We start from the raw sequence: 10,636 nt of genomic DNA, 5'->3' as shown, positions 1-10,636 counted from the left end.
TAAATTTAATGTTTGATTTTGGATTAAAAAATTTATTTATATACATAAGGGTAGAAAAATGTTCTTAAGGCAATCCTGAAGTGGGAAAATGTGATTTGCTCTTTAATAGATTTATTCTCATTACTGTTAGCACGTACAATCTTACTCAATAAGTAATCAAACAAACAGTATATGTCTGTCTATATGCGGTCCAGCCTCGTGAAGCACTACAGAAGCATCAGCGGATGTGTGCCATTATGGTGAGCGATCCACCAATGGGAAGCTGGGGGATTCGGCAGTAAGTGATTTTGCTTTAGGAGCAAGCCCTGTGGTCTTCTTGGCTTATTTGACTGGAATTGGACACTGAATGCCATTCTGTGATAATTGATTAACTGTTACTTTAACCGCACATTACAAATTTGGAGTCATCTTTAGAATCTTGAAATTGAATGAAGACAAGATAGGGAAAAGTTGTTCTGATTGGAAAGCAACATGAATAAATAAAGAAGTGGAGAGCCCTCAACAGTGAGTAGGCAGACGGCGTTATCATTACGGACTGTTTTGTAATTGACAATGATATGTGGTTTGTTTTAGGGCTTGTGACAAGTTGGGCGGGCTTAGACCGTTTCATAGCCTGAGATTTTCTTTTTCCAAGTCAGTATTCCTCTAAAGTTTACATGTTTGAGAGCACCTCTCCCTCTCTCTCTCTCTCTAAATTTATATTATAATATTATACATATATATTTTTAATACATATAAAAAACTATTTTTTATTCAAAATTTAATTTAATTTTTAAAATATACTTATAATTAATAAAAAATTTAAATACCCACTTATTATTAAACTATTGTTAAATATGATAACAAAAATATCATTTAATAAAAATATTAACAAATATATAATTTTATCTTATTTCTCTTTTAAAATTTAAAAATTAATATTTCATCTCATACCTGAATTTTTAAAAGTGATTTCCCCCCATCAAAATTCATAAGTTTTTTCTTCACCCCTCTCTTTAGTTACCGACAACCGATGTGGTGCGTTATTAGATGATAGAGTGTCATCTAGTGAGGAGGACTCTTATCATCCAGTCTAGATGACGATCTTTTTTCAGAAATTGTCTTCTAAACAACTCCGTTTTATTCATCCATCGTTCATTAGAGAAAGTAATCGAATTTCAGGTTTAGTATCTTAAGAGGAAAAGTAAATTTTTTAAAACTTAATCAAAAGGAAAAATTGTTGCTTTTCTAAATCAAATTGGAAAAATAAGATATAATTTTAATTATTTTAATATTACTAATAAAATAACGATTTTATCCCTTAACCTTAACAAAAAATTTACAAGTATATCCTAACATACTAAAACTTAGATGGATTTTAAGTTTTTCATCTGTCACAGATATATATTTGTCATTTCACTAAAACTTTGGTGAGAAATAATCCTTTGGCCTTTTTAGTTTATAATTTATATATACATATAATATATTATTATATGATTAGATAATTTTAAATTAAAAATAAAATAATATTTAATCACATAATTATATATCATATATATATATAAATTATATACCAAAATTATATACACGTATCTTACTTACTCAAGTTTCTAAATGGCCCAATCAAGTTCGTAAAAGATTAAAAGGTGATAAAAATTATTTATTTATTGTAGTTCGGGTGGCAAAAATTCATTGGACCTTTCAAAGTTACAAGAGAACTTCTTCACGGGGCACGCAATCGAATCCGTGAATTTGACTTTAAGAAACCTGAAAACCGAAATTTCTAACCGATTCCGTCGCTAAAATCTAATTTCCATGGGAGACTAAAATTTTCAAAGTCACATCGTTGGACACCGGACTACCTCACACTTGATTGCCTCTAATCTTTCCATTCAAACAATTACAACGCAAAATGTGGAGGGACAATTATGGTAATTACAACCCGAAAGAAGAATTATTCTATTAAAAAAATTAGTAAATTCAAACATATGCAAGTAATGGAACTCCGTGACTACCGGTAACTGAGGTATTTGACCATCAAATCTCCCGACTCTTTATTGTAATCTGTGATTAAATCTACCCATCCAGGGACCTTAACAAATAAAACAAAATTATATATATCTAATTAAATATCTAGATGATATCAATTCGATACTCAAAATCAAATGCACGAAACATTGCTTCAAAAAGAATAGCGGAAAAAAGCCTATTGCCAAAGTTAATAGACATGTACTGGCACGCATCTTTGACATAGTGTTTTGCAGAAGGCCAAACGACTCTTTCCCACCCAAGGTTTGATGTTTTCTCAAATTTCTACCATTTAACTATGGAAACACCAAACACCCACTCATGACAGGTTAAATTTAACCAAACCCTAACATCTGAAAATTTTATCTCTTTTTGCCGCCCTAAACTTTAAAAACTAAAATTTTTCCTCAGCTTAAGTTTTAAAAAATGATAGTTTCACCCTAGGGTTTGGTTTTGAAATCTCCGACGACCTCTTCGGCTTTGTTGCCGACGACGTCTCCCAAGACGTCTCCAACGCCGATCAGACCTCCAAATAGGAGAAAAAAGATCGCCGAAAAAAGAGAATGCTTTGGGAGGGCGCCATCAGCAACAGAGCCGGAGAGGTCGCCGAAGATTTCAAAACCAAACCCTAGGGTGAAACTACCATTTTTTAAAACTTAAACTGGAAAAAAATTTTAATTTTTAAAATTTAGGGGGACAAAATTTGATTCTATTTTAGTTTATTTTTAATATTATAGAAAAAATAACGATTTTACCTTTACCACCGTTAGGGTTTGATTAAATTTAACCGGCCATGAATGAGTGTTTGGTGTTTCCATAATTAAAGGGTGAAAACTTGAAAAAACATCAAACCTTGGGTGGGAAATAGTCGTTTGGCCTTTGCAGAACTTCAGAATCTACCGCATCATCACAACATAGTGGACGGATTCAAGGAAAATTTAAATTCTATGATCACAAGCTCATACATTCATACAATACATACTTGTCTCTTCCTCTTCTCGGGTAATTACACAAAATCTGAGTTTTTGACTTAACATAAAAGTTCTTATAGAGGCATTTTAGAATGTAAGCTCTAACAGGACTGATACAGGTTAACTAATATCACAGCTGCCACCCTCATGATCACAGTTAACTGTCAGTGCGACAAATGAGGAAATTAAGATCACAATCCTCACATTCCACATCATTCTTTTTTATCAGGTTTATCAATTGCAGCCAGTCTTTCGACTAGCGGTGGATGAGAATAGTGATAAGCTGAATACCAAGGATCTGTGTTCATAGCTGACAAATTTTCTTCCTGAAAAACCATCAAGTCCCGATCAGTAAACCCATAATTTCCTGTCTGTCATATTTTACTGTGGTCGCAATAGTTTCAAATAAGTCCTGAACTCCATGAAAAATTTAGATATCTTTTCAAAGTATACACAGGACTTGCATGCTATGGCTTGGAGTCCAATACAAATGGCGCTACTTAAATCCAAATGAGGAAGAGAAACAAGTCAGAGGAGGATTATTCAGGAAAAAATTTTGGGATGGTCAGAAGACAAACATATTCAAAGAACTCGGAACAGCAAGAACTAAAACACAAAAGATGATAAAGTGAAAGAAAAACAAGATCAGAAGACCAGACCCAAATTAGCTCAAAGCATAAGACTCAAAAAGTTGGGTTCCTTTGCAAGTCCCTGGAAAGATAAAATAGACTGACCGATTCCTAATCAAGGCAAGAGTGACAGATAAATCACCTGTAATTTCACAAGACCAGCACGAAGAGCAGATGCATAACCAAGCTTCTTAGCAAAGGCATCGGCCTACATACAGAAACCATTACATCAACTAAAGATTTAAGTTTCAAACAGTTTTAAGCAGACATTAAAAGAGATAGTACTAACTAACTACATCACAGATAGAAAATACCTGAAATTCAAAAGATCGGCTTACAAGGTTCAGACCAAAGCTTACTAGGTGTTGCAGTGGGATGACCGTGTGCTGCAGGAGGAGATAATAAATTGCATCAGAAGGAACGCATGAAGAGAACACATAAAATAACACATCTAAGAGCTACACCTTTGACAACTGCTCATGCAAAAAAAATTATAAAATACTCCCCCCTTCATTTTCATGAGAATTACAAATACCTGAAAGATGATGAGACCAATGAGTACTGGCTGTGTATCAAATCCAAAACTTTGGAAGAGATCATTTGAGTTCCTAACAAGGGTATAACCTCCAAATTGCAAAAATGTAAGAATCTGCCAGTTATCATATCAAAGTGCCTTCTCTTAGTCATTGGGAAAAAAGATCCTTTTTTTTTCCTCAACAAGTGAATGATGATCAGTTATATTTATACCAGTAATCTATTGAAACAAGAAAAAGTAATATATCTGGATACTAAGCATTGCACAAGTGAAAATAAAATATTAGCAACCAATGAGTAACAGCCCTATGGCAAGAAACTAAACACTGAACAGTTCATGGACTTCTGTGTTTGACCAGACTTCAGTGTAGTAAAATATCAGGTTTAAAGATTAAAGATTAAAGATCAAGACTGAAGGAAACAAAAAGAGAAGCTAAAAAAATACCGTGTACCTATGCACTACAAATCTGTAGTATGAATAAAACTTAACCTCATATTAGAGCCTATGTTAAATTTTGAGCAGTCTCCCTACAACTAATGACTTATAGACCAAAGAAAATTTCATCAGAATCAAAGTTCATATCTGAGATTCAAACATATAGAAGAAAGCTATAGTGAGCAACCTCACTCTATTTCGACATTCCTAGATAATATAAAAAATATGATTTATTTGCTCAAGAAATGCATCATTGCTTACAGTAGCATAAGATTCCTAGTTAATTACACAAAAAATGCTTTTAAAGGCTACAACATGAAAACACAATCACTGTGATATTTGTTAAATGAACCACAAATGAGACAGCAAAAAGAGAAGATAAATCTCGCATTAATGTTTTGTCTAACACGCTTCAAAACCTTTCTTAAAACCTTGACTCAAGTTCAAACTTACACCTTCATCCACTCATTTTGCAGATGTAACCAATATGCATTTCATACAGAAACCCATTTACAATAACTCCCAGATCTCAGTTCTTACACATACCAACAGTGCAAAATGCCTCGGGATTTCCATTAATTTCATCATGGGACACGGTGCTGTAAAATTTGTAACCATGCTCATGAATAAGTGTTAGAGCCTTGAATTAAAAATAGTTTAAAGGCTTTGTTGAGATGCAAGACTAGTCTTCAAACAGAGTAATTAATACTTATGCCAAAGTAATATTGATAATACAGGGAACTAAATAGAGGAAAGGGGAAAAAAGGATATAAAAAAGAGAAGCCTTCACAAAAAATAATTACAGCATACCTGAACAGCAATGAACGAGTACATTGTATGATTAAGTTTCCAGTGACCAAGTTCATGGGCAATAACAGCTACAATTTCCTCATCATTTTTGCACTGCAAAGCAACAGTTGATCAATTAAGACATTTTCATACCACAAGGAGAAGTCTGAACATTTTCAGTAACAACATAGAAAGGAAGAAGCTATACTTTTTTTGGAATAAGATGTTATCCAAAGTGCAAAGAGATTCAAAATTCACCCACTTCAAATGAAAAAAAAAAAATTTATAACACTAAAGTGCACAAGGGTAATATCTAGTCATTTGAATAAATAAAAATAAAAAGCAGCGATTTGCTGCAGTCTTGTGTTTAATGAGGAAAAAAAATCATCAAATAGAGACAAAAGGACAAAAAAATAAGGAAAGATGAAGATATTTTTTCCTCCAAATGAATGCATCTGCACCTGCTGAATCAAGGTGTCATAAAGGACAATTCGCTTGTTCTTAAAAAATCCATACATATAGGCCTGCACAGTATGGATAAAAGATGAATCAGAAAACACCAGGTGTCAAATTTAAAGTGTACATAGATAATGCAAAATTAAGCAGATAAATGCTGCTCAATCATCAGTTACCAACATAATAGCATAGTAGAGCAACCAGTTTGATCAAGACAACATAGAAGATAAATCATGGGGTAAAAAAATTCAACAATGCAAGAGCCAATATCAGATCATAGTAGAGCACAACACCACCTAAGGCAAAACCAAATAAATTTTCAAGAGTGAAATCCTCACATTGCTATGACTTGACCTTGTGGATCCATCAACAACAAACAACTTCTTCAAAGGAAACTTCAAGGACAAAGCAAGGTCCTCAATTTTATGCCTGAGCTCTCCTTCTGGGAGCTATTTGAGAACACAACCAAGAAACAGAAAATCAACAAATCAAACCTGTGACACACACCCAAACAAATTGTTCACAAATAATTCATGAATACTTACAGGTGTGAACTTGTTAAACAGAGGGGCTATCAAAACGGGGTAAAGTGTCATCATCACAAGAGAAAGTACAAACATGAATCCCCAAAGATAGATGGCCAGATAAGGACCTCCTTTCTGTAAGCAAGAAAATGAACATTTATCATAGTGAAGAAAAGAAATACAATGACAATGAAGCTAGACAGCAAATAAATAATTAAATGTTAAAAGAAAATGCTTTATTCTAATCATCAAAGAATTCAATTCAGAACAAATAATTGTTGGTTCTCAACATTGGCAGATGATCCTACCTGTACTATTATGATGATTGCAGAAACAATAGGTGGGCCAAGAATAATAGCAAGACACATTCCTTTGAGCATATCTCTAAAGAATAACCATATGGTTTGCTGCAAAAGAAGATGAAAAAAACCCAATATTAGGAAGCAAAAATAAAAAAAAAACAAAAGGAAAATTAAACATTGAGAAATTTATAGCAATACACTTCCGAAATCAAGAGTTTGAAAAAAAGGAACATAAGGAAAAAAGGTGAGAAGAAGATTCAAGCAGGAATACAAACTTTGTTGAAACCATGACGGGCCTCAATCACAAAAGTTGAATAGAGAGAAAATGGCAAATCAGTTAGCTGCACAAAAATTTCAAACAAACAATCACTACTACTGGATTGGAGAATAAGATGTAGAAACTAATTCGGTGCTAATACGGATTCTTGTCGGTCATGAAGAAAGCATAAACCCATTGGTTATGGGATACACACCTGTGACCATAAAGTAACACCAGCCAAAAATGCCAGAGTGTGTATTATTTCATTCTCTGCATCAAGACTAGCTAAAACCAAAAAGTTCCCTGATTTCTGCAGTGAGAAGAAAAATTAGATTGTGATAATTCAACTTCCAGGAGGACTCTATAACACTAAAACCAATAACTCACCTTCCAAAGCCAAGGCAATATACCAAAGAACAAAATTGCTGAGTCCATCAGTATGGTCACAAACTCATGAACAAAATGGAAGTTGCTGGAATTTTACATAGATGCATCAGCACCGAATATTGTTGAAAACAAAAAAGAATAAACTAAAATGAGGGCAATCAATTGCAAGGGAGTACAAGTTAAGGTAGCTTAATGGTTGGACGACAATGTTAATCCATTGTATAATCAGTGGAAATGGTCATAACAAACCTTTTATCAAGACTATAGGCTCTAGACTTCTCGAATTTATCTTGGCTGATTACTCCTTCCAAAGTTTTTGGAAGTGTTGGTAGCTTGAGTGCAGCATGTTGCCGCAAATCCAGATAAGTTTCAAAAAAATACATCAAGATCATAAAACCTGTAAACGTTTGAGTTTAGCAACACAAACAATTAATGTCAAAACAAGGAAACACAGGGGATTTTAAAAAAGAAAATTTACCACTAGAGTAAGAAACCTCTAAATAAGTTGTTAAAATTATTTAAAAAAAAAAAATCCCATGAACCAAAGCCTCTAGCATGAAAATTTTGAATTACGAAAATATCAGATAACCAGCTAATGGGTTGGGGCAGTACATTCACCTAGTTTTAACTCTTGCAAATTTATAAATACATAGTTGTGACCGCTTCAAATTATATTAAAGATAAAAAAGTGCATTGAAGTAAATGATTCCCGTTTGTTATAAATATCCCACTAAAACTATCAACTTCTTTAAATTGAATTAGTTGGTTTCCAGGAACCAAAAAAGAAGAAAACCAAGATAAAATATTTAACTTAGTTTTGTCAGCCCTAATACCCCTACAAGCAGGCTGAGGTGTAAATATACCTGCACAAGAAGTAAAATAAAAACAAACTAAAAGCCAATAACCACCACTTTAAATGTATGAAGCATCCAAAAACGAACATAAGCCCCTTAATTTAGATTATCTTGTGCAATTGGAGCAATACTTGGAGAGTTTTCTCACCGTCTTTTATAACTAATCAATTACAACTATTCTTACCATCCAAATTCTATTAAATTTTAATTTGCCGAAATCAAATCCAAATTCTATCGCAACATTGACGAAATAGAACAAAACTCTTTAATTTATAGCAAAAATAAACTCAATAAACCTCAGAGCGACCACGAAAACACTTCAGTGACAAAAATCACATTAGGGTTATTCAAGAAGAGTCTCCAAAACAAAATAAACCATCCTGTTTTCATGACTGAAAAAAGCCCTAAAATTGACATCATATTTCTCGAAAACTCAACGCCCAAAAAAAGCGAGACAATGAACCTAATTCGAACAGTATCAGAAATTAAAAAAAAAAAGAAAATGAACAATATCTCAAAAGACAAAGAAAAATTAAAAAAAGAATCACTAAAAATCTCAATCAAACAAGAATCAGTCAAACGTGATAATAAAATAAAACAAAACAAAAGGAGAAATTCACACCAACAACGGATTCCATGTACGGAAAAACCATGGTGAAGTTTTTAAATACGCAGTGGAGAAATATTTTGAGGGAGAAACAAAGATGTGTACTGTCGTTCGAGTTTAGTAATTTTTGTTACGAACACACAGTTACTCCGACGGCAATTTATGGTGAAGCTGGGACACGATTATAACACGACACCGTGTCTACAAGCTAAAAGCCCGCTTCATTTTCATGTAATGACCTGCTGCTGCTATATTAATTTTATCTTTTTTTAATAATTTATTAATATTTTAATAATTTTATCAGATGTTCTTGTCTTGATTGTAAATAATAATTTTTAAGGCAATCAGCCGATAATAAAAGATAATGGTTTGACATTAAGTAGAACACAAAAATATCACTACTTTAAATTCAAATGAGTAAATATTATATATAAAATTAAAATATTTTATTTTTAATAGGTAGAACTGGATTCAAATTAAGTTGAGTTTAAATTCGGTTCGGTTTATATATAGCTAAGCTCGAATTCGAGTTTGAGCTCATAAAAGCTGAACTCGAATTCAATTTGAATTCGATTCGATTTATTTTTAGTTATTAAAACGACATTATTTTAATACATATTGATCAAAACGATACCGTTTTATATCAAAATTTTTAATTAAAAAATTTAACAAATAGCTTAAGCTCGAATTTAAACGAGTTTGGTTTGAGTCCAACCTTATTAATAAATAGTTTGAATAACAAAATAAAAGATTTTATATATAAAAACATATAAATTTAAGTTTTCTCTAATTGTATATTAAAATAAAACTCTTAATTTACTTTATTGAAAAGTTTATTTTTCCTACTTGATTGACTTAAATGAGATTTTACATTATAAAAAAAAAAAAAAAGCCTAAAACATTTGGATTGAGTTAACCTATTTCATCAAAAACCCAATAAGAAATTGCATTGTAACGGTAACCTTCTGGCTAGAACCTAGGAGACCCTTCTATTGCTTTTTCAACCACCGGTCTTCCGATGCCAAAGCCCTCGGCTAGGCTTCAGAAGTTGCTTTGAAATTGTCTTATAGGGAACTTTCCAGTGTTCCACATGCCTGGAAAGTTTAACACAACCTACATTTAACAAAAACGGCATACTCAAAAGGTAACAAAAATGCGTGCCTGATTGCAGTTACCTGCATACTTTTCCAATTTGTATATCACAATAGTACTCTGTATGTCCAGTTGCTGCAACATAATGCAATTGCATAAGATACAAAATTGCAGAAGCCTAGCATTTTACAAGAAAGCAAACTCATGTTTCTGAAAACTTTTTGTAGCTAGAAAAAGGTTAATGACAAGGGTGTTTTTTTTTTGCCTTTTTTTTGTGCAATGAACAAAACGCACCAGAAAGAATAGGCTTCCAGGGAAATGACATGAAGCAACTAAATCGCCAGTGTCCAAATCCCTTATCCTGTGTTCAGATTCAATTTTTTGCCAACAGTTAATAGAGAGAGTTCATTCATTGAACAAAATCATAAATTTGATACTCTCTAGCTTACCTCAAGATCTTCCCACTTCATGGGCTTCATATTTGACTTCTCGATAAGCAAGCCGAAATTCGTACAATTCCTTTTGAAACGGCTAAGCCCTCTAAGGGAACCTGCTGGCTCAGCAAACCCACAATCCTGTTTGTAAGCATTGAGGGCAAGGTTTCCTGAAATTTAAAGGCATGGACTTCTCAGTGATTGGATTACAGATATGATCCAAACAAAGATACCCCTTTGAAGTATACCGAGGGACAATACGGTTCTGAACATTCTCAACATAAATTCCATCATGGTTCATCAAAAATATGAAGATGGTACACAATTTTTGTTCACTAAGTAGAGCCTACCTTCT

At 33.0% G+C, this 10,636-nt stretch overlaps 1 protein-coding gene across 1 annotated transcript; it reads right to left on the bottom strand.

The window, feature by feature from the left end:
* Nucleotides 1-2,933: 2,933 nt before the first annotated feature.
* LOC123217070 (CAAX prenyl protease 1 homolog) lies at nucleotides 2,934-8,974 on the bottom strand. Its single transcript, XM_044637826.1, has 14 exons — nucleotides 8,771-8,974; nucleotides 7,544-7,691; nucleotides 7,295-7,379; nucleotides 7,122-7,217; nucleotides 6,924-6,989; nucleotides 6,655-6,753; nucleotides 6,368-6,481; nucleotides 6,161-6,271; nucleotides 5,828-5,890; nucleotides 5,388-5,480; nucleotides 4,143-4,256; nucleotides 3,922-3,993; nucleotides 3,750-3,815; nucleotides 2,934-3,304 (listed from the first exon to the last, which is right to left on the bottom strand). The coding sequence occupies exons 1-14, from the start codon at nucleotides 8,799-8,801 to the stop codon at nucleotides 3,191-3,193; spliced, it is 1,272 nt and encodes a 423-aa protein (XP_044493761.1). The 5' UTR covers nucleotides 8,802-8,974; the 3' UTR covers nucleotides 2,934-3,190.
* Between the last annotated feature and the right edge of the window lie 1,662 nt (nucleotides 8,975-10,636).

The sequence above is a fragment of the Mangifera indica genome, chromosome 5 (assembly GCF_011075055.1).
Source record: "Mangifera indica cultivar Alphonso chromosome 5, CATAS_Mindica_2.1, whole genome shotgun sequence".
NCBI classification, from domain to species: Eukaryota; Viridiplantae; Streptophyta; class Magnoliopsida; order Sapindales; family Anacardiaceae; genus Mangifera; species Mangifera indica.
This window is presented reverse-complemented; position numbering and strand designations above follow the sequence as displayed.